General features: G+C 36.7%; 1 protein-coding gene across 4 annotated transcripts; it reads left to right on the forward strand.

Moving 5' to 3' along the window:
• The first annotated feature begins 3 nt into the window (after positions 1 to 3).
• On the forward strand, positions 4 to 12,130 carry dhodh (dihydroorotate dehydrogenase). Of its 4 annotated transcripts, none has more exon segments than NM_001008608.1 (9): positions 4 to 104; positions 4,085 to 4,297; positions 5,646 to 5,845; positions 7,936 to 8,018; positions 8,233 to 8,420; positions 11,057 to 11,170; positions 11,261 to 11,414; positions 11,524 to 11,683; positions 11,777 to 12,125. In NM_001008608.1, coding segments are annotated over 9 exon segments (1,224 nt in total). In that variant the 5' UTR covers positions 4 to 86; the 3' UTR covers positions 11,871 to 12,125.
• The last annotated feature ends 4,554 nt before the right edge of the window (positions 12,131 to 16,684 follow it).

A 16,684-nucleotide genomic window follows, 5' to 3' on the forward strand; every position in this document is an offset into this window, starting at 1 on the left:
GGTGATGTTGTTCTCGCGAGAGTTCGTTCAGGAAGTGAAAAACGAAGCGCTGCATGTTGTTTGGATAGAGTTGGATAACAACACACATGGCGGGACGGCTGAAGGTGAATTAGCGATGTGCCGCTGTTCTTTGATAAAATTTGTGTTTAAAAAATCGTCTTCAGCTCAAGCAGAACATGTGTTTACAGCTCTCTTAGCTTTATCTCTCAGCAGTTTCCATTGTTTTGCGGTTCAAACGCATTGAATCGGCTTTGTTAAATACTAAGTTATGGTTATAAAATATCTGTTGATTGTATTTTATTTTGAATATTTTGAAGTGTTGGTATAGCTTGCAATGAGGTAGAGTTGGTTTTATATTCAGACATCCCGAATTTCCCCCTTATAATATCATTTTAGAAGGGTATTATTTTGAAGTGACACTTCATGTGATTTCAGATCGAATATACATTAAGGTAAAGTTGGTTTTATAGTCGCACATTCAGTCTTTCTCAATAATATAATCTCAGAAAAACATTAATTAGAAATTCTAAATAGTAAAATCACATTAGCAGTCAACAATCTTCAAAGTATAACATTGTTCACAGTCAAATAAATAGTGCAAATGTTGTTTTAAAGTCATACTTGCATGTGATTTCAGATGTTCAAAGTAAAATGGTAAACAATGCATGGAGCTGTCACTGAACGAATGTGTGAATATAAAACCAACTTTACCTCAATCGAATATTCAAAGTTATATTCACGCATTTGTTGAGTGACAACTTGTGGCACACACTCTATATTGTATAGAAGTAAAGCTGGTTTTATATTCACACATTCAGACTTTCTGCTTACTACTACTAATATAATTTCAGAAAAGTATTGTTTGCCAATTTTATATAGTGCAATATTAGCAGTCAATGACTATCAAAGTACAACATTGTTCACAGTCAATTGCATAGTGCTAATATTGTTTTGAAGTCATCCTTGCATGCTATTTCAGACTCTATTCAAATAGCGTGGTAAACATTAAAATGAACTAATGTGCGAATATCTAACCTACTTTAACCCAAACTATATTGTTTATCACACCAATTTAAATATTCAGTCTGTAATGGTATGTAAATATGGATTAAGACATTAACACTATTTAATTGACATAGAACAATGTTGTATTTTGGTAGTCACTGCTTGCTAATATGATTTCACCTATTTGGAGTTTGCAAAGAATACTTTTCTTGAAACTTTATCACTTAAGAGAATGCCTGAATGTGTGAATTTAAAACCAGCTTTACCCCAATTTAGGTTGCATAGTCTGTTGTATATGCAGTTTATCTGCACTAAAATCCATCTAATATAAGCTTACGGACCTATTTCAAACACCAATGGAAACATTGTTTACCTAAGGTTGATTCTGTTCATTCATTAATTTCAGTAGGCTTTGTGGTCATTTAAAATATTAATTTTTTGTGTCTTGGATGTGTTTTGGTTCTTATTAGAGCTGGGCGATTTGGCCTAAAATCAAAATCTCCATTAATTGAACATTTTAACTCGATTATGATTAATGAACGATTATTATTATATTTTTTTTGCCCTCATAGTTCACAGACAGGTTTTGTACAGTAAATATGCTCACATATTACCAGTGAGAGATTTTTGAAGAAAGGGGGCATTACTTGATTTTAAAACAATTGAAGGTAACACACTATCTACTACCTATGATTATTTATCAAACATCAATGCTGAACAACTGAAATCAAAACACACATTGCCTAAAACCAACATTCATTTGTTTCCTATAAAAATGTAAAAATAACTTGCACTTTTGGAAACAAAATAAGGTATTTTTAATATTTTTCATTATTAAAGTAGAAAATAAGCAGTATCTCTTCTAAATAAAATACCTCTTGCATATTCTGTGAATAATATTTTAAACGGTGCATTTATTGCATCTTCTTTAAGCAAATAGTTTAATTTAAATAATAATTTTGATGAAAATATGCCGTCTCAAGACATATCAGGCGCAGCTTCGTCAATCATCAATGTAGTGCAAAGTAACATGAAGGTAACAAACAGAGCGGGGTCACGTGACCACAACCTTAGGGAAAGTAATTGAAAAAAATCGACCAGGAAAAATTTTTGCGAATATTGGTTCCAAATGTTGATTTCGATTAGATTTCGATTAATCACCCAGCCCTAGTTATAAATATATTTATTTAGATCTATTTTTGTTATAGATTAATAAATAAATAAATAATCAATAAATAAATTGATAAATTATCAATCATGATAAACAAAAGTTTTTTTTTGTACAATTGAAACTGGGGCTGCACAATATCATTTTAGCATCGATATTGCATTGTGATCCTTCGTCACATCGCAGGACATATGCAACGTTGAGCTTGGATTATAGATCATTAATTGCTTGTGTTTTTGAGGCCTGTAATTGTATAATGACCTTTAAAGCATTCAGTCATAAGAATTTCAACATTTTACTTTAACAACCATTCCATTTTTTGTATTACTTTTATTTTTATCATTCCATTACTGTACTTGAATACTGTTAGACTCTGGATATAATAAAACACTTTATTTTAATCGTGTCTTTTTCTTGTATGTATAGATTGTTATGCGTGAAAATACTGACAACGTGCAAATACAGAAATGCACTGCAAATATCACAGACCACAATTAAAATGTGTCGGGGGTGGACCCCAAAAGGTTTATAGAGTGTTTATTAGATTTTGTGGAGATGCACTCCTACTGCAGAATCATAACAATCCATCTAACATGATCAATTATTTTCAAATAGAGATATTCAGTTATCTGGTGAAATTGTATTCAGATAGCAAAATGATCTGAGAATGAGAGAGATTGATTGTCGCTGCCTGCAAAATACTCCTTATCTTAAAGGACTAGTTTACCCAAAAATAAAAATTCTGTCATTTACTTTTCCTTCACTTGTTACAAACCTATTTGACTTTCTTTTTTCAGTTGAAGATAAAATATGCTATATTGAGGAAAGCTGAAGACTAGTAACCACTGATAAAATTTGTATGAATATTTTTACTTCTATGGATTATCAAAGGTTGCACGTTTTCAAGTTTCTTCAAAATACATTCTTTTGTTTTCAACAGAACAATAAAAACATCATAAAGGTTTGGAACCACTTGAGGGGGAGTAAATTTTTACTTTTATGTAATGAGGTAAAGTTGGTCCTATATTCCCACATTCAGACTTTTTCCTAATATCATTTCATAAACATATTCTTTCAAGTTCTAAATTGAGAAATCATATTAGCAGCCAATGACTATCAAAGTATAACAATGTTCACAGTCAAGTAAATAGTGCCAATGTTGTTTTCAAGTCATGCTTGCATGTGATTTCAGATTGAATATTCAAAGTACCATGGTAAACAACATAGAGAGTATGTCACAAGTTGCCACTGAGTGTGTGAATATAAAACCAACTTTATCTCAATCTTTTATGTTAACTATCCCTTTTAAATTATTTTAATTAAAGGTCAGAATAAGTCGTTTTCTGTACTAAAGGCTAAATTTTAAATAAGCATTTTAACTTGGTATAGGGATTAATGGACATTTTTAATGAGGGCTTAGAGACTAAATTACTTATGACAACTTGCAACTTGCACAGTAGCACGATCGCCTCACAGCAAGCAGGTCGTTGGTTCGAACACCGGCTGGGTCAGTTAGCATTTTTGTGTGGAGATTGCATATTCTCCCTGTGTTCACGTGGGTTTCTTCCGGGTGCTCCGGTTTTCCCACAGTCCAAAGACACGTGGTGTAGGTGAATTGAATAAGCTAAATTGTCGGTAGTGTATGAGTGTGTGTGGATATTTCCCGGAGATAGGTTGCGGCTGGAAGGGCATCCGCTGCGTAGAAACATGCTGGATATGTTGGCGGTTCCTTTTTGCTGTGGCGACCCCGGATTAATAAAGCGACTAAGCTGAAAATGAATGAATAAATGAATGAATGAATTAACTTTTTAAATCCGAGTTTAGAGCACTGTCTTAGTTAAGCAGGTAATGGATTAGAAAAGAAACTAAAAAGACTCTTGTTACTCAAGTGTCCTCTTTTGATCTTTGCAGAAACAGGCGAAAGATGCTGTAAAGATCATAGGATGTGGCAGTGCACTGTTCCTGGGATACCTCACAGCCTCAGGGGATGAGTGTTTTTATGCCAGTGCACTCATGCCAGTTCTGCAGAGGTTTGTGGGAGGAGAGACGGCTCATCTCATGGCTGTCCGATTGATTGGTCTTGGACTTGTGCCTCGCAACAACTATAAGGACCCGACCTCACTGGTCAGTGAGTAATCTTAGTGATAGACTGCTACAGTGCATAATTTTAAAAATAGCTGTCAATGCTGCACAATTATTTCCAATTTTTAAAGTTAAGTTTATTTGTATAATGCTTTTCCCAATAATTCTAGACCTGTTTTTTTGGGGGGGTTTAGCAGTGGAAGTTTTTATAGTTGAATACACTTAGCAGTGGATGGGACATAGTTTTGCATTCCAATTAGCTCAACTAATAAGAGAACCATGGCATTTTTATCACTTAAAAATCAGGTGAACAATTGTGTCAGGCATAGTGGCAGTCAGAAGAAACAATCATGTAAAATTTAGTGTCCCATCCACAGACGCTGCATTGGGAACATTCAGAAGTATAATGCTTCAAGCTTTAAAATGCCTAAAGCGCATTTTCCCTCCAAGTATGATACTTAAGTGAAGATGTCTCCTTTCCTAGGAGAATAAATGAAGGATATTACATATAATCCCTTAAACACATCTCTTATAACCATTTAGTGTGTACATGTAATGGTCAGAGGCAGCTTTACAGAAAACAATGGATTAAACAAGTTTAAAGAAATGACTAACAGTGCAATTTAAGAATTCAACATGTCTCAACAAAGAAAAAATTTTTGAAGCGTAGGCTATATTTGATGCAAGATGTTGCAAGAAGAAATGCACAACTTTAAATCTACTACTTTACTAAAAGGAAATAAACTACTGTTTAATGCAATAACTAGGCCTATTTAAGAAAAAAATTATATTATTAAATAAGTTAAAAATATTTACTTCATTAATATTTCCAGCCAGGTTTTAGTGAACTTCCAATATTATCAAAAACACAGAACTTTCAGTTCTTGTATTTAAAAAGGCCTAAATACATGCAAGGCTATTAAAATATTTTGCTCTTCTTCAACTCTTGATAGCAGCTCTGGATAGCCCCGGACAGTCACAGCATCTCGATAAGAGAGCGGGGATTCATTTAACACAAATATAAAGCTTAGAACATCACTGTGCCTTAGAACATCACTGTTGGCGTTTCTGTGTGGAGTTTGCATGTTCTCCCTGCCTCACGTGGGTTTCCTCCGGGTGCTCTGGTTTCCCCCACAGTCCAAAGACACGCGGTACAGGTCAATTGGGTAAGCTAAATTGTCCGTAGTGTATGAGTGTGTGTGTGAATGTGTGTGGGAATGTTTCCCAGAGATGGGTTGCGGCTGGAAGGGCATCCACTGCGTAAAAAACTTGCTGGATAAGTTGGTGGTTCATTCCGCTGTGGCGACCCCCAAATTAATAAAGGGACTATGCCGACAAGAAAATGAATGAATGAAATGAATGATTTTCTTTTAACATTTATTGCCATTAGGAAGTGCATGTGATGGGTCGTAAGTTCCAGAACCCAGTTGGTATGGCAGCAGGCTTTGACAAGCACGGTGAGGCAGTGGATGGCCTCTATAGACTTGGCTTTGGTTTCGTGGAGGTGGGAACTGTCACACCAAAACCACAGGATGGAAACCCAAAACCACGTGTGTTCAGACTGGAGTCAGACCAGGCTATTATTAACAGGTATGACCAAATTTTCACTAAGAGAGAGCATACCAAGGTGTTACTTCAAGTTGCCAAATAAACAGACTAACCGAACATTACATATAATGCTTCTATCCATTATGCTTGCCTTCTTTACTGTTGGTTACTAGTTTACCAATACAAAAGTCAGTTGCTTTAACAATTTAATGGAAAGCACATAAATTGCAATTTGGGATTTAAAAGTTTTGTTGCAAATTTTTAAAAGATTTGCTTCACATTATAAACCTGAATAGTGTTTTCCAAACTTTTTTTTTTTTTTTTTTTTTAGTATATTGGCCTTTATTTCTTTGCAATAAGGTTCCATTAGTTAATGTTAATGTGTTTATTTCATAAAGAAACAATGAACTATGCATTTATTACTGTAAATATTCACCTTTGGTAACATTAGTTATTACGTTGTTAAGTATAGGCTCCATTCAACCCGTTTCATTTTGGTCAGCTGGGCATTTTTGACTGATTACCACCATCTTGTGACTAAATAATGTGCAGTTTAGTGAATGCTCCATTCAGCTGTTTTCGTTTCTATCAACCTTTTGTGCAATTAAAGAATTAGCAGCCATGTGGTAAGCAGGATAAGCATCATTCAGGACAGCTGTTTTCACAGAATAAAGAAAATCAGACTTACACAACTGACAAGACTTTCTGGCTTTCTTCTGTTCTGTCAACCGATGAGTTAGGTTAGAATGACAATAAGAATGAACTTCATCCCTAACTTAACAAGCATCATTTTGACTTTTAATTTATGCCTTACTAAATGTTGAACTATTAATAATAAATGCTGGGAAAAGTATTGTTTGTTGTGCATCTATGATTGCAACTACAAAAACTAAAATTAACTTAAGGCCTCTTATTGTAAAGTGTGATTGTTTGAGTTTCACTTCATCTGGTGAATTAATTAGACAATCTAACAATAAGTGTATGCGTTTCTTAAAAGGGACTACATTTTTAACTAATAGAATATACAATATGTTGTAATAATATTTGTCTTTTAACAGCTCTAATGTTTTTGAGTTGCAAATTAGTTGCATATCATGCACAGAACATAAGCAAATCTGTTTTTATTTTTGTTGTAAAAGTGCAGCTTAAGCTGTTTCAGTAATCCAAGCTGGAGTTAGATGGTATTAGCATGTCTCAGTCACACAAAATACTGTTTATGTTCACCATTGAGTATATGCAAATGAGCTGCAGATGAGCCAGCTCCTTTCAAAGGAAACTTGGCAGTCACTCATACACTGTGCGTCTATCCGTCTGTCTGTCTGTGTCTGTCTGTCTGTCTAGCTATATTTATATTTATGTATATGTATGACAGACATATTGACAGTTTACATAACCTGTTAGACCCTTTAGTTTTTTTACAGTGTGCTTGAACTTTATCCAAGTTTCTAATTGTGGTTTTTATAGTTTGTTTCTAATTGTTGTTATAATATTAAACGCTAAATAAATCGCATTAATATTAGTTGAAGACCAATATTGCCAGACAGGGCTCTGTGAAGAGTCTTCACAGATATTCAAACAAGGGTGGAGTCCAGATGAAGTAAATGAATGGCATTTGTCCATGCTGCAGGTTTTGAATGTCAAATGCTGCACGGCATTTGAAAATTTAAGTCTGGACTTTCTATTTCAAAATGCTTGAGATCTTAAACCAAGAACCTCCATATTATACTGCAGCATCTCAACACTTGGCTTACATTGTTGGCCATGAAGGATGGCTTCGAATGTGTGATCATTTTTAGCATTAAAAGACCGCCATAGACTAGATGCATTTGGTCAGTACTCAACCCAGACAGAATATGTTAGCCATTCACACTGACAAGTCATAAAAAAAATGTATTCTAGTCCACTAATTAAATATTTCCCTATTACACCGCTATTGTTTTGATGTCATAATACAGTGATCAGATACTTTTTATGATTATCAAACTCTGAGATATTTATATCTTAGTATTGCCCAGAAACAAGGCCTGTGTCACTGAAATGTTCTCTTTTTTTTGATAAATGTGAAATACTAAACCTTTGTGTAGTGTGTTTCCTTTAGTGTACCCATAATGATGTGTGTGTCTATATTTCAGATATGGATTCAACAGTTGTGGCCTTTCTGCAGTACATGAAAGGTTAAAAGCCAGAGAGCATGTTCAATCAGAGCTAACAAAAGGTAAGTATTTGTTTTGAAGGCAACAGTGTAAACTGGGGATGAGTTTTCTTTTTGTATTTTCACTCAACACTGTTAAAGTCTTTACATAACAATTTCCATTAATGCTTTGTAAATAAGGGACATTCAGTGATTTTTCCTACTTATTTGAATAAATCTAAGTGGCTGTGCCAGGAAAGTCATCCTAGACTGTATCTACACTCATGTTCAATATCAGCAGGCAAACCTCTTGGCATCAATCTTGGAAAGAACAAGCTTTCGCCAGATGCAGTGTCGGATTATGTGGAAGGAGTACGGACACTGGGTCCTCTTGCTGACTACCTTGTAGTAAACGTGAGCAGCCCCAACACTCCTGGCCTTCGAGATCTACAGGGCAAGGAAGAACTGCGCCACCTTCTGGACAAGGTATTTAATGCATATTGAGAGATAAAACATTTCTTCATTGTTTACAGAACTAGTAGCTGCCCTCAACTTCCATAAAACAGAAAAATGGTTCGTGTTCATAACTAGTTCTATGATTCTATGTAGACATACCACCCAGCTGTGCTTTGTTAAAAAAAAATCACACAAAGAAATGTCAAATTCTTGCATGGTCTCAAAATACATCATGAAAGTAACATAGTAATAAAGAAGTGATATGCAAACTAATTTTGGTGTTTTTAAATATTTGTATACACAGCTGTTTTATTAGTCTTAATAAAGTCTTTTTTTTCATTAAAAAAATGTGTTTTTTTGATTATGGCTAGTCTAGAGAAGTTTAAAGCCATTTTATATTACTCTAAATTTTTTTAAATTATTGTTATTTACTAGAAATGTACAATATTGTTTGCAAAATACCGGTAAAAATTCTGCCCACAATAAAAAAAAAAAATCGACTTATCATAATAATAATGAAAAACCTACAATTGGTCTGTGCATTGATTTACTATGGTAGTTTTGCATTTATAAACCTGTTTACAAACAGATTTAGTGAAATACTTTGACCTAAATTCACTTTATAACATCAGTCGAATGTTTAAAATCATGGTCATGGTTTCCTTTCACAGAATTAGGAATAACTCATACTACTTTATAGTATTCAATACAATGATAAAGGCTAGGTCAATTAGAATTGCATTTTAAATTTATGTTATGCTTATTAAATACACAGGATCACTTGAGGAATAAATAGTCTAGATATTGCCACAAATTTATCCATCTTTATCCTTTTTGCTCTACAGTATAGAGTGGAGGAACAAATGACGTCAATTTGTATGCCAAAACCCAGAAGCGAGTTAGCATTTGAGCAGTTCCGGTTCCCTCGTCCCAAAGTCAATGTTTTTTCTTTTTGCATGGGATTTCGGTTAAATTGCTTTTTTGCGGCACCCAAAAACTCAAGATACTTTATCGTTTTATTCTATGACATAAAACACATCAGTTACATCACACTCTTGATTTTTAAAATCGGTTATGCTTGTATAAGAAGACGGTTGCTATCTAGTTGCTTAAAGGGCTAGAGGCGATGTTGGAGACATTATACGTCATTCAGCTGAACTGGTCTGGAACGCAGCCCGCTTGCATTGGGCATTTGGATTTGTCTGCTATTTTCATGAATAGTATTTTCTTTCTGTAATATTTTTATTTTTATTGGGAATTCGTATTGTGTGTAGATAATGCCTTCACTAGAGACCGTCAAGATGGATTAGTTTGTTGAGTGCTTATTTTTATTATTTTTATTAAGATACTGTTTACCGGTGCAGCCTGTCTCAAATTTTTAATTTTAATGTGATCAGTTCATTTTTTTGTCTTTTTTCTTTCTTCATCTGAACACATTTAACTCTAACAAATAAAATAACAGTGTGAAGACCTCCGCTCTATTTAAAAACTAATTAAATTAAATTCATAAAATTTAACAGACAATAAATATCTTATCTAATGATTCAACACTTTTGTGTTTATACAACAGTTTGATGGCATAATTGTGTGTATATAAAAAAGAAAATCAAACATGAGTTTAAAAACTCATGTATGAGGATCTACTTTATTCTGCCACTCATTCTTATCTGCAGCTGACGTCAGAACAGCAGAAACAATTGCACCTTTACAAAAGTCATTTTAGAGCTAGTATTTAAAGTGGCTAGTGTTTAAAGTGGCTAAATCAGTCTACAGAGATTTCCTAGTATTTCTCTGTTGCAGTCTCTCCGAAATTATAATTATTTATAATAGGCACTATTCTGATAAATAAACTGCATAGTTCCAATCTAAACTACATTCTCAACTGAAAAAGCCTCAAAAGAACATTGTTGTCCAACAGCTGCAATATTTCTCAAACTGTAATGAGTTTATTGATCTGCTGTCACTATATGTAAGCAGAGTAATACAGAAGGGTGAGGGGGCTGTACGAGTGCTAATATTGCTGAATATTGCACTGCTATCAGCTAATCAGATTTGAGAGCCAGACATATACACCTTGTTATATAACAGTTATATAAATGTAGTATCATACTTGTAACACTGCAATATGGCTGTATAACAGCTTGGCTAATCACTGTGCTACTTGTTTAATATTACGCACGCACACACTAACGCACGCAGACACAGACACACACACACACACACACACACACACATACACACTATATTGGCAATAGTTTTGGGACTAGACTTCATTCATTCATTTTCTTGTCGGCTTAGTCCCTTTAATAATCCGGGGTCGCCACAGCGGAATGAACCGCCAACTTATCCAGCAAGTTTTTACTCAGCGGATGCCCTTCCAGCCGCAACCCATCTCTGGGAAACATTCACACACACACTCATACACTACGGACAATTTAGCCTACCCAATTCACCTGTACCGCAGGTGGACTGTGGGGGAAACCGGAGCACCCGGAGGAAACCCACGCGAAGGCAGGGAGAACATGCAAACTCCACACAGAAACGGCAACTGAGCCGTGGTTTGAACCAGCGACCTTCTTGCTGTGAGGCGACAGCACTACCTACGGCGCCACTGCATCGCCCGGGACTAGACTTACACTTTCATTTTGTTTTGTTGTTGATGTCAGGTGGTTAAAGAGCGTGATTCATTGCGAATCGAGAATCGACCGCCGGTGCTGGTGAAAATTGCCCCAGATCTTACTATACAGGACAAGCAAGACATAGCTGAGGTCATCATGGAGGTCAGGCTACCATATAATTGATATAACTATGACTGGGTCATTTAGAATACTGCCATGTTAATGTTTTAGCTAATGCTTATTTTTTCCTAGGTTGGTGTTGATGGTGTAATGGTTTCCAACACCACTGTTTCCAGGCCAGACACTCTAAAAGACCCCAATAGAGTTGAGACTGGGGGACTCAGTGGTCAACCTCTTAAAGAGCTTTCCACTCAGACAGTGCGAGAGATGTACACATTAACACAAGGTACCATTCAATTCTTTAAGACTTATTTTACTTATCTATTTTTGTGTGTTTGGACTGATAGAAAGTGAATGCGGTAAATAAGGAAATAAATGTCTGTGTGAGTTTGTAGGGAAGCTGCCAATTGTTGGAGTGGGAGGAGTGGCCAGCGGTCAGGATGCCATGGATAAGATCCGTGCGGGAGCTTCTCTGGTGCAGCTGTACACAGCTCTAGTCTACCAGGGGCCGCCGGTGGTCAACAAGATCAAAAGAGAACTGGATGATCTTCTGAAGTGAGCACACCACTGTTTTATTTTCCCATTTATATTAAGAAACATAATCCTACATATTTACTTGTGTTTGTTTTTTTGTTGTTGTTGTTATAGGGCACAAGGTTTTACATGTGTTGCTGAAGCAGTAGGTGCTGATCATAAAACCACAGAGAAAATGGCGACAACCACATCAGATGTGACTCCATAATGCTTAAGAATTAGTATTCACTGTTGGACATGATTGATCTTATTTCAAGTCTTTCAACTATTGATTCAAGAAAAGCTGGAACAATAAAATGAATCATGCTATAGCCATGCTATGGTGATATGAAGATACGCCATGCTGTTGTTATAAATTAATATTTGTATGTAAAAATGCATCCACACGAGTGGTTGACGTGATACTTTATATTCCTGTGTTTAAAGGAATATATGAATTTGAATAAAGTGCACTGCTTTGTAACACTGGTTTGACGTTAAGTGTCATGCATTTGATTTAAACTTCATGTTTCTGAACTCAGTGACCAAAAGAACATGTTAATGCAATGTTATGTATGTTTGTCGTTGAATCTGATTACCGGAAAATGATGGGTTTTGTATCAGAAAATAAAACCTTTTTCATAAAATATCAATGATTTGAATGGCAGCATCAGGTTGATAAATGCGCCACCTGTTGGTCAATTATATACCATTAATACATATTACTATTGAATTTATGATTTTTCTGCCATTTGTACCAAGTCATCTTAAACTTCTCTGAGCTGAAACCGATAAAGATGGAGAAGTGGGTCTGTTTTTATTTTTTTAAATCAATGGAGGAACCAATTGGTTACAGTATGCTAATGGTGGTTTAACTACTGGTTTTAAGTAGCCTACAGGGGTGTCTGAACTCAGTCCTAAAGGGCCAGTATCCTGGAGAGTTTAGCTCTAACCCTAATCAAATGCACCTAAACCAGCTAATCAAGAGCTGCGTCCCAAATCGCATACTTAGGCACTATTCTACGCCATTTTAAGGTATAAATAGTGTAAGTAGTGCGTTCACACTGAAAACTCTAAAAATAATAAGTGCACTTTAATTACACGGATGCTGCACTCATTCAGCCACTAAAATGAAGTGTGTAATGATGGTCACTTCACGCACTCATCGACCGCAGGTTTGCTTACGTAGCGGAAGGGGCGGAGCAATCGATCTCACATGTTGAATAACTTTATTTATTTTGGATGGTAAAAGCAAAATTCTCCTACAAGAGTGATTATAGTGCCTCCCAATGGTGAATGTGGCAATACTCACGGCAGGTATTCATTCATTTTCATGCCGGCTTAGTCCCTTTATTAATCCGGGGTCGCCACAGCGGAACGAACCGCCAACTTATCCAGCAAATTTTTATGCAGCGGATGCCCTTCCAGCCGCAACCCATCTCTGGGAAACATCCACACACAATCTCATACACTACGGACAATTTAGCCAACTCAATTCACCTGTACCACATGTCTTTGGACTGTGGGGGAAACCGGAGCACCCAGAGGAAACCCACGCGAAGGCATGGAGAACATGCAAACTCCACACAGAAATGCCAACTGAGCCGAGGTTTAAACCAGCAACCCAGCGACCTTCTTGCTGTGAGGCGAACGTGCTACCCACCGCGCCACTGCCTCGCCACGGCAGGTATTATTTGTATTATTTAAAATTTGGCAACCATCAGACATCATCAGGGAAACGGTTTGAATTTCCGCTTAGTAAAAAAACATTAGTGTGCCATTTGGGACGACACTACATACATATACTATCCTGTAGAGTGTGTAAGTGCATAAGTACATAGTGCATGAGTGCATCGTGTATAGTGTGCCATTTGGGATGCAGCTAAGCTTTTTCTAGGTCAGGGGTGTCCAAACTCGGTCCTGGAGGGCCGATGTCCTGGAGAGGTTAGCTCCAACCCTAATCAAACACACCTGAACAAGCTAATCAAGCTCTTGCTAGATCAGGGATGTCAAACTCAATAACTGGAGGAGTGAAGCCCTGCCCAGTTTAGTTCCAACCCTGCTCCAACACACTTACCTGTAGGTTTTAAACAAGCCTGAAGGACTCAATTAGTTTGATCAGGTGTGTTTAATTAGGGTTGGAACTAAACTGTGCAGAGCTGCGGCCCTTTTTGTACTGAGTTTGACACCTGTGTGCTATATAAACTAGAAAGTTCCTGGCAGCTGTGTTGAAGCAAGTTAAAGCTAAACTATCCCGGACACCGGCCCTCAGAGTTTTGACACCCCTGACCTAGAAAGAGCTTGATTAACTGGTTTAGGTGTGTTTGATTAGGGTTGGAGCTAAACCAGGGGTGGGCAAACTCTGTCTTGGAGGGCCGGTGTCCGGCAGAGTTTAGCTCCAACTCTAATCACACACACCTGCTTATAGTGATCTTGAAGACACTGATTAGCATGTTCAGGTGTGTTTGATTAGTGCTGGGGCTAAACTATGAAGGGCACCTGCCCTCCAGGACAGAGTTTGCCCACCCCTGAGCTAAACTCTCCAGGACACTGGCACTCCAGGACCGAGTTTGGACACCCACACAAAATACATAAATCAAAATATGTTGTTCACAGTGTAAAGAAATGCATAATGTTTTCTTCAGAATGAATGTTCACCACCAAGATTGCCCCCCCCCCCCCCCCTTGCGGTTCAAGGCTTCCGTAGAATGAAACTAGACCACACCTTCTACAATGTTTTAATGCTACACCTTGCAAATACACACTGCTTCTTATCCTGCTAACCAAATGACTATTACACCACTTCATGGAAACAGTGCTTTGGTTTCCATGAGGTAATCCTTCGATAGGTGTGTTCTTTGTGTTGTGCATTTCCAAATAAACATGGACATGAAATGGGAAGAGGAAAGAAACACCAGTAATCATCAGAAAGTTGTCTATCCTTTTGATTGTATTCTTAACTTATTTCTGGCTGTCTTGCATATAGTTCTAACCATACACATTGAGAGGGATTCACAAATTGTGTTACATTTCTGTTTGAAGATTTAAAAAGAACTCAACTAACATTCACAGATTCATCCATATTTATTTACTCTGATTTTGCTCCAAATTAGCTTACATATAAAAATGTAAAAGCTGTAAACAAAACATTTTCAGCAAATGAAAAATGTTATTTTTTCTATCTTTTTTTCTATAAAACTTTATTTACTGTGACTGTTCTCATAAGTGTGGTGTGGTTTTTGTATATTTAATATAAGAATAAATGTACATTTCAGTCCACCTTATATTCAGTTCAGCTCAATTCATCTTTAATTCTATAGCGCTTTTATAATGTAGATTGTGTCAAAGCAGCTTAACATAGAATTTCTAGTGAATTGAAACTGTGTCAGTTCAGTTTTCAGAGTAGAAGTTCAGTTTAGTTTAGTTCAGTTTAGTGTGGTTTAATTTTTACTGCTGAAAGTCCAAACACTGAAGAGCAAATCCATCGATGTGCAGCCCCACAAGTCCCAAACCAAGCAAGCCAGTGACGAGAAACAAGCTTTACCGATTGACAAAAGTGAAGGAAAAAATCCTTGAGGGAAATTAGGCTCAGTTTGGCATGAACATTTCACTTCTGCCCAAACTTCCTGTGCAGAGCTGCAGTCTATAGGCTCTGGAGACTGGAGAACGTTGGACGTCTATTGTGGAGATACTGCATGTGTGTGTTATATGTAGGTTCCACCTTATAAGTGCCGTCAACTCCTAGAGTGCATCGAGTACAGCAGGTTGAAAGGAATAATCATCATATTTTTTTATTATAATTTTTGATAATTTATTCAATGAATATGTGGCCTCTTCAAAGAACTTTGGAATTGGCCAGGCAAAATTACCCACTTAAATTTTAGTCGTATAGTTCTCTAAGGTATCAGTGCAAGTAAATGTGTTTTTGACTATGCTTGCCAGGCCCGGATTGGCTAATCGGGAGGACCGGGAGAATTCCCGGTGGGCCGGTCCGTTTTTTGGCCGCGAGGGCCGGTGTCCCTAGCTCCAGAATCTGTTGCTCTCAGTAGTCACACTTTTTAAAAATAATTTATTTATTTACTTGACTACAGTCTTTTTATTCATTATTTTACCAAAGCTCTGCTCTTTTAATCTATTTTCTCTTAGCCTCGTGAGCAAGATGCAGCCTGCAGGTTAATGTGGTACAGTGGTTAGCACGTTAGGTTATGACGCTGCCAACTCGGGTTCGGTCCTCGCCTACGTAACATTTCTTTTTTTTTTCATTTTTATTGTTATGACATATAATACTGTAAGGGTTGTTGAACATCTAAAGTTCTAAAACAGCTGTTTTTTTAAAAAAAAGACGTGATAGTGTAATTAGAAACTGAATTGGAAATGAGCTTATTTTAATATAGTCAGTGGTGAACTGAGGTGGGCCGGTCTAAGGCTTGAAACTCCAGGGCTGAAAAAGAGTCCCAATCCGGCCCTGATGCTTGCACTGCCGAGTCAACACAATCTCACGGCAATTCATAAATTTTTGATTTAGTGGCTAATTCGTACAATTTAGTACGATTTGTTCATCCCCCAATGACGGTTGGGTTTAGGGGTGGGGATAGCTGCCACGCCTCCTTTTTAGAATCGTACAATTTCGTACAACAACTAGCCACTAAACTGGCAAAACGTAAAATACTTTCGTTTTCGTGTGAGATCAGGCTGGCTGAGTACAGTGGAAAGTATTTTAGTTACAGGGACTCACTTTCTTATGGCTTAGTCTCTGATTTATCAGGAGTCACCACAGTGGAAAAAAACACCAATTTTTCTGACAATTGTCCAATTATATGTTTTATGTGGTATGCCCTTTCAGCCTCAAACGCAACACTGATAGTACACTAACTAGCTAGTAAACATCCATTGATGGTCATCGATGAGTCAAAAGCACAAGATTTATTAATGCAAAGATGCCAGTGACATACAAGCCTCAGAACTGATCTTTTCGGTTAGTCTAAACCATTGTATTCAAACCCTGTTCTCGAAGGCACACAGACAGTACACATTTTCAACCTC

This window comes from Danio rerio, chromosome 7 (assembly GCF_049306965.1).
Source record: "Danio rerio strain Tuebingen ecotype United States chromosome 7, GRCz12tu, whole genome shotgun sequence".
Taxonomy (NCBI): domain Eukaryota; kingdom Metazoa; phylum Chordata; class Actinopteri; order Cypriniformes; family Danionidae; genus Danio; species Danio rerio.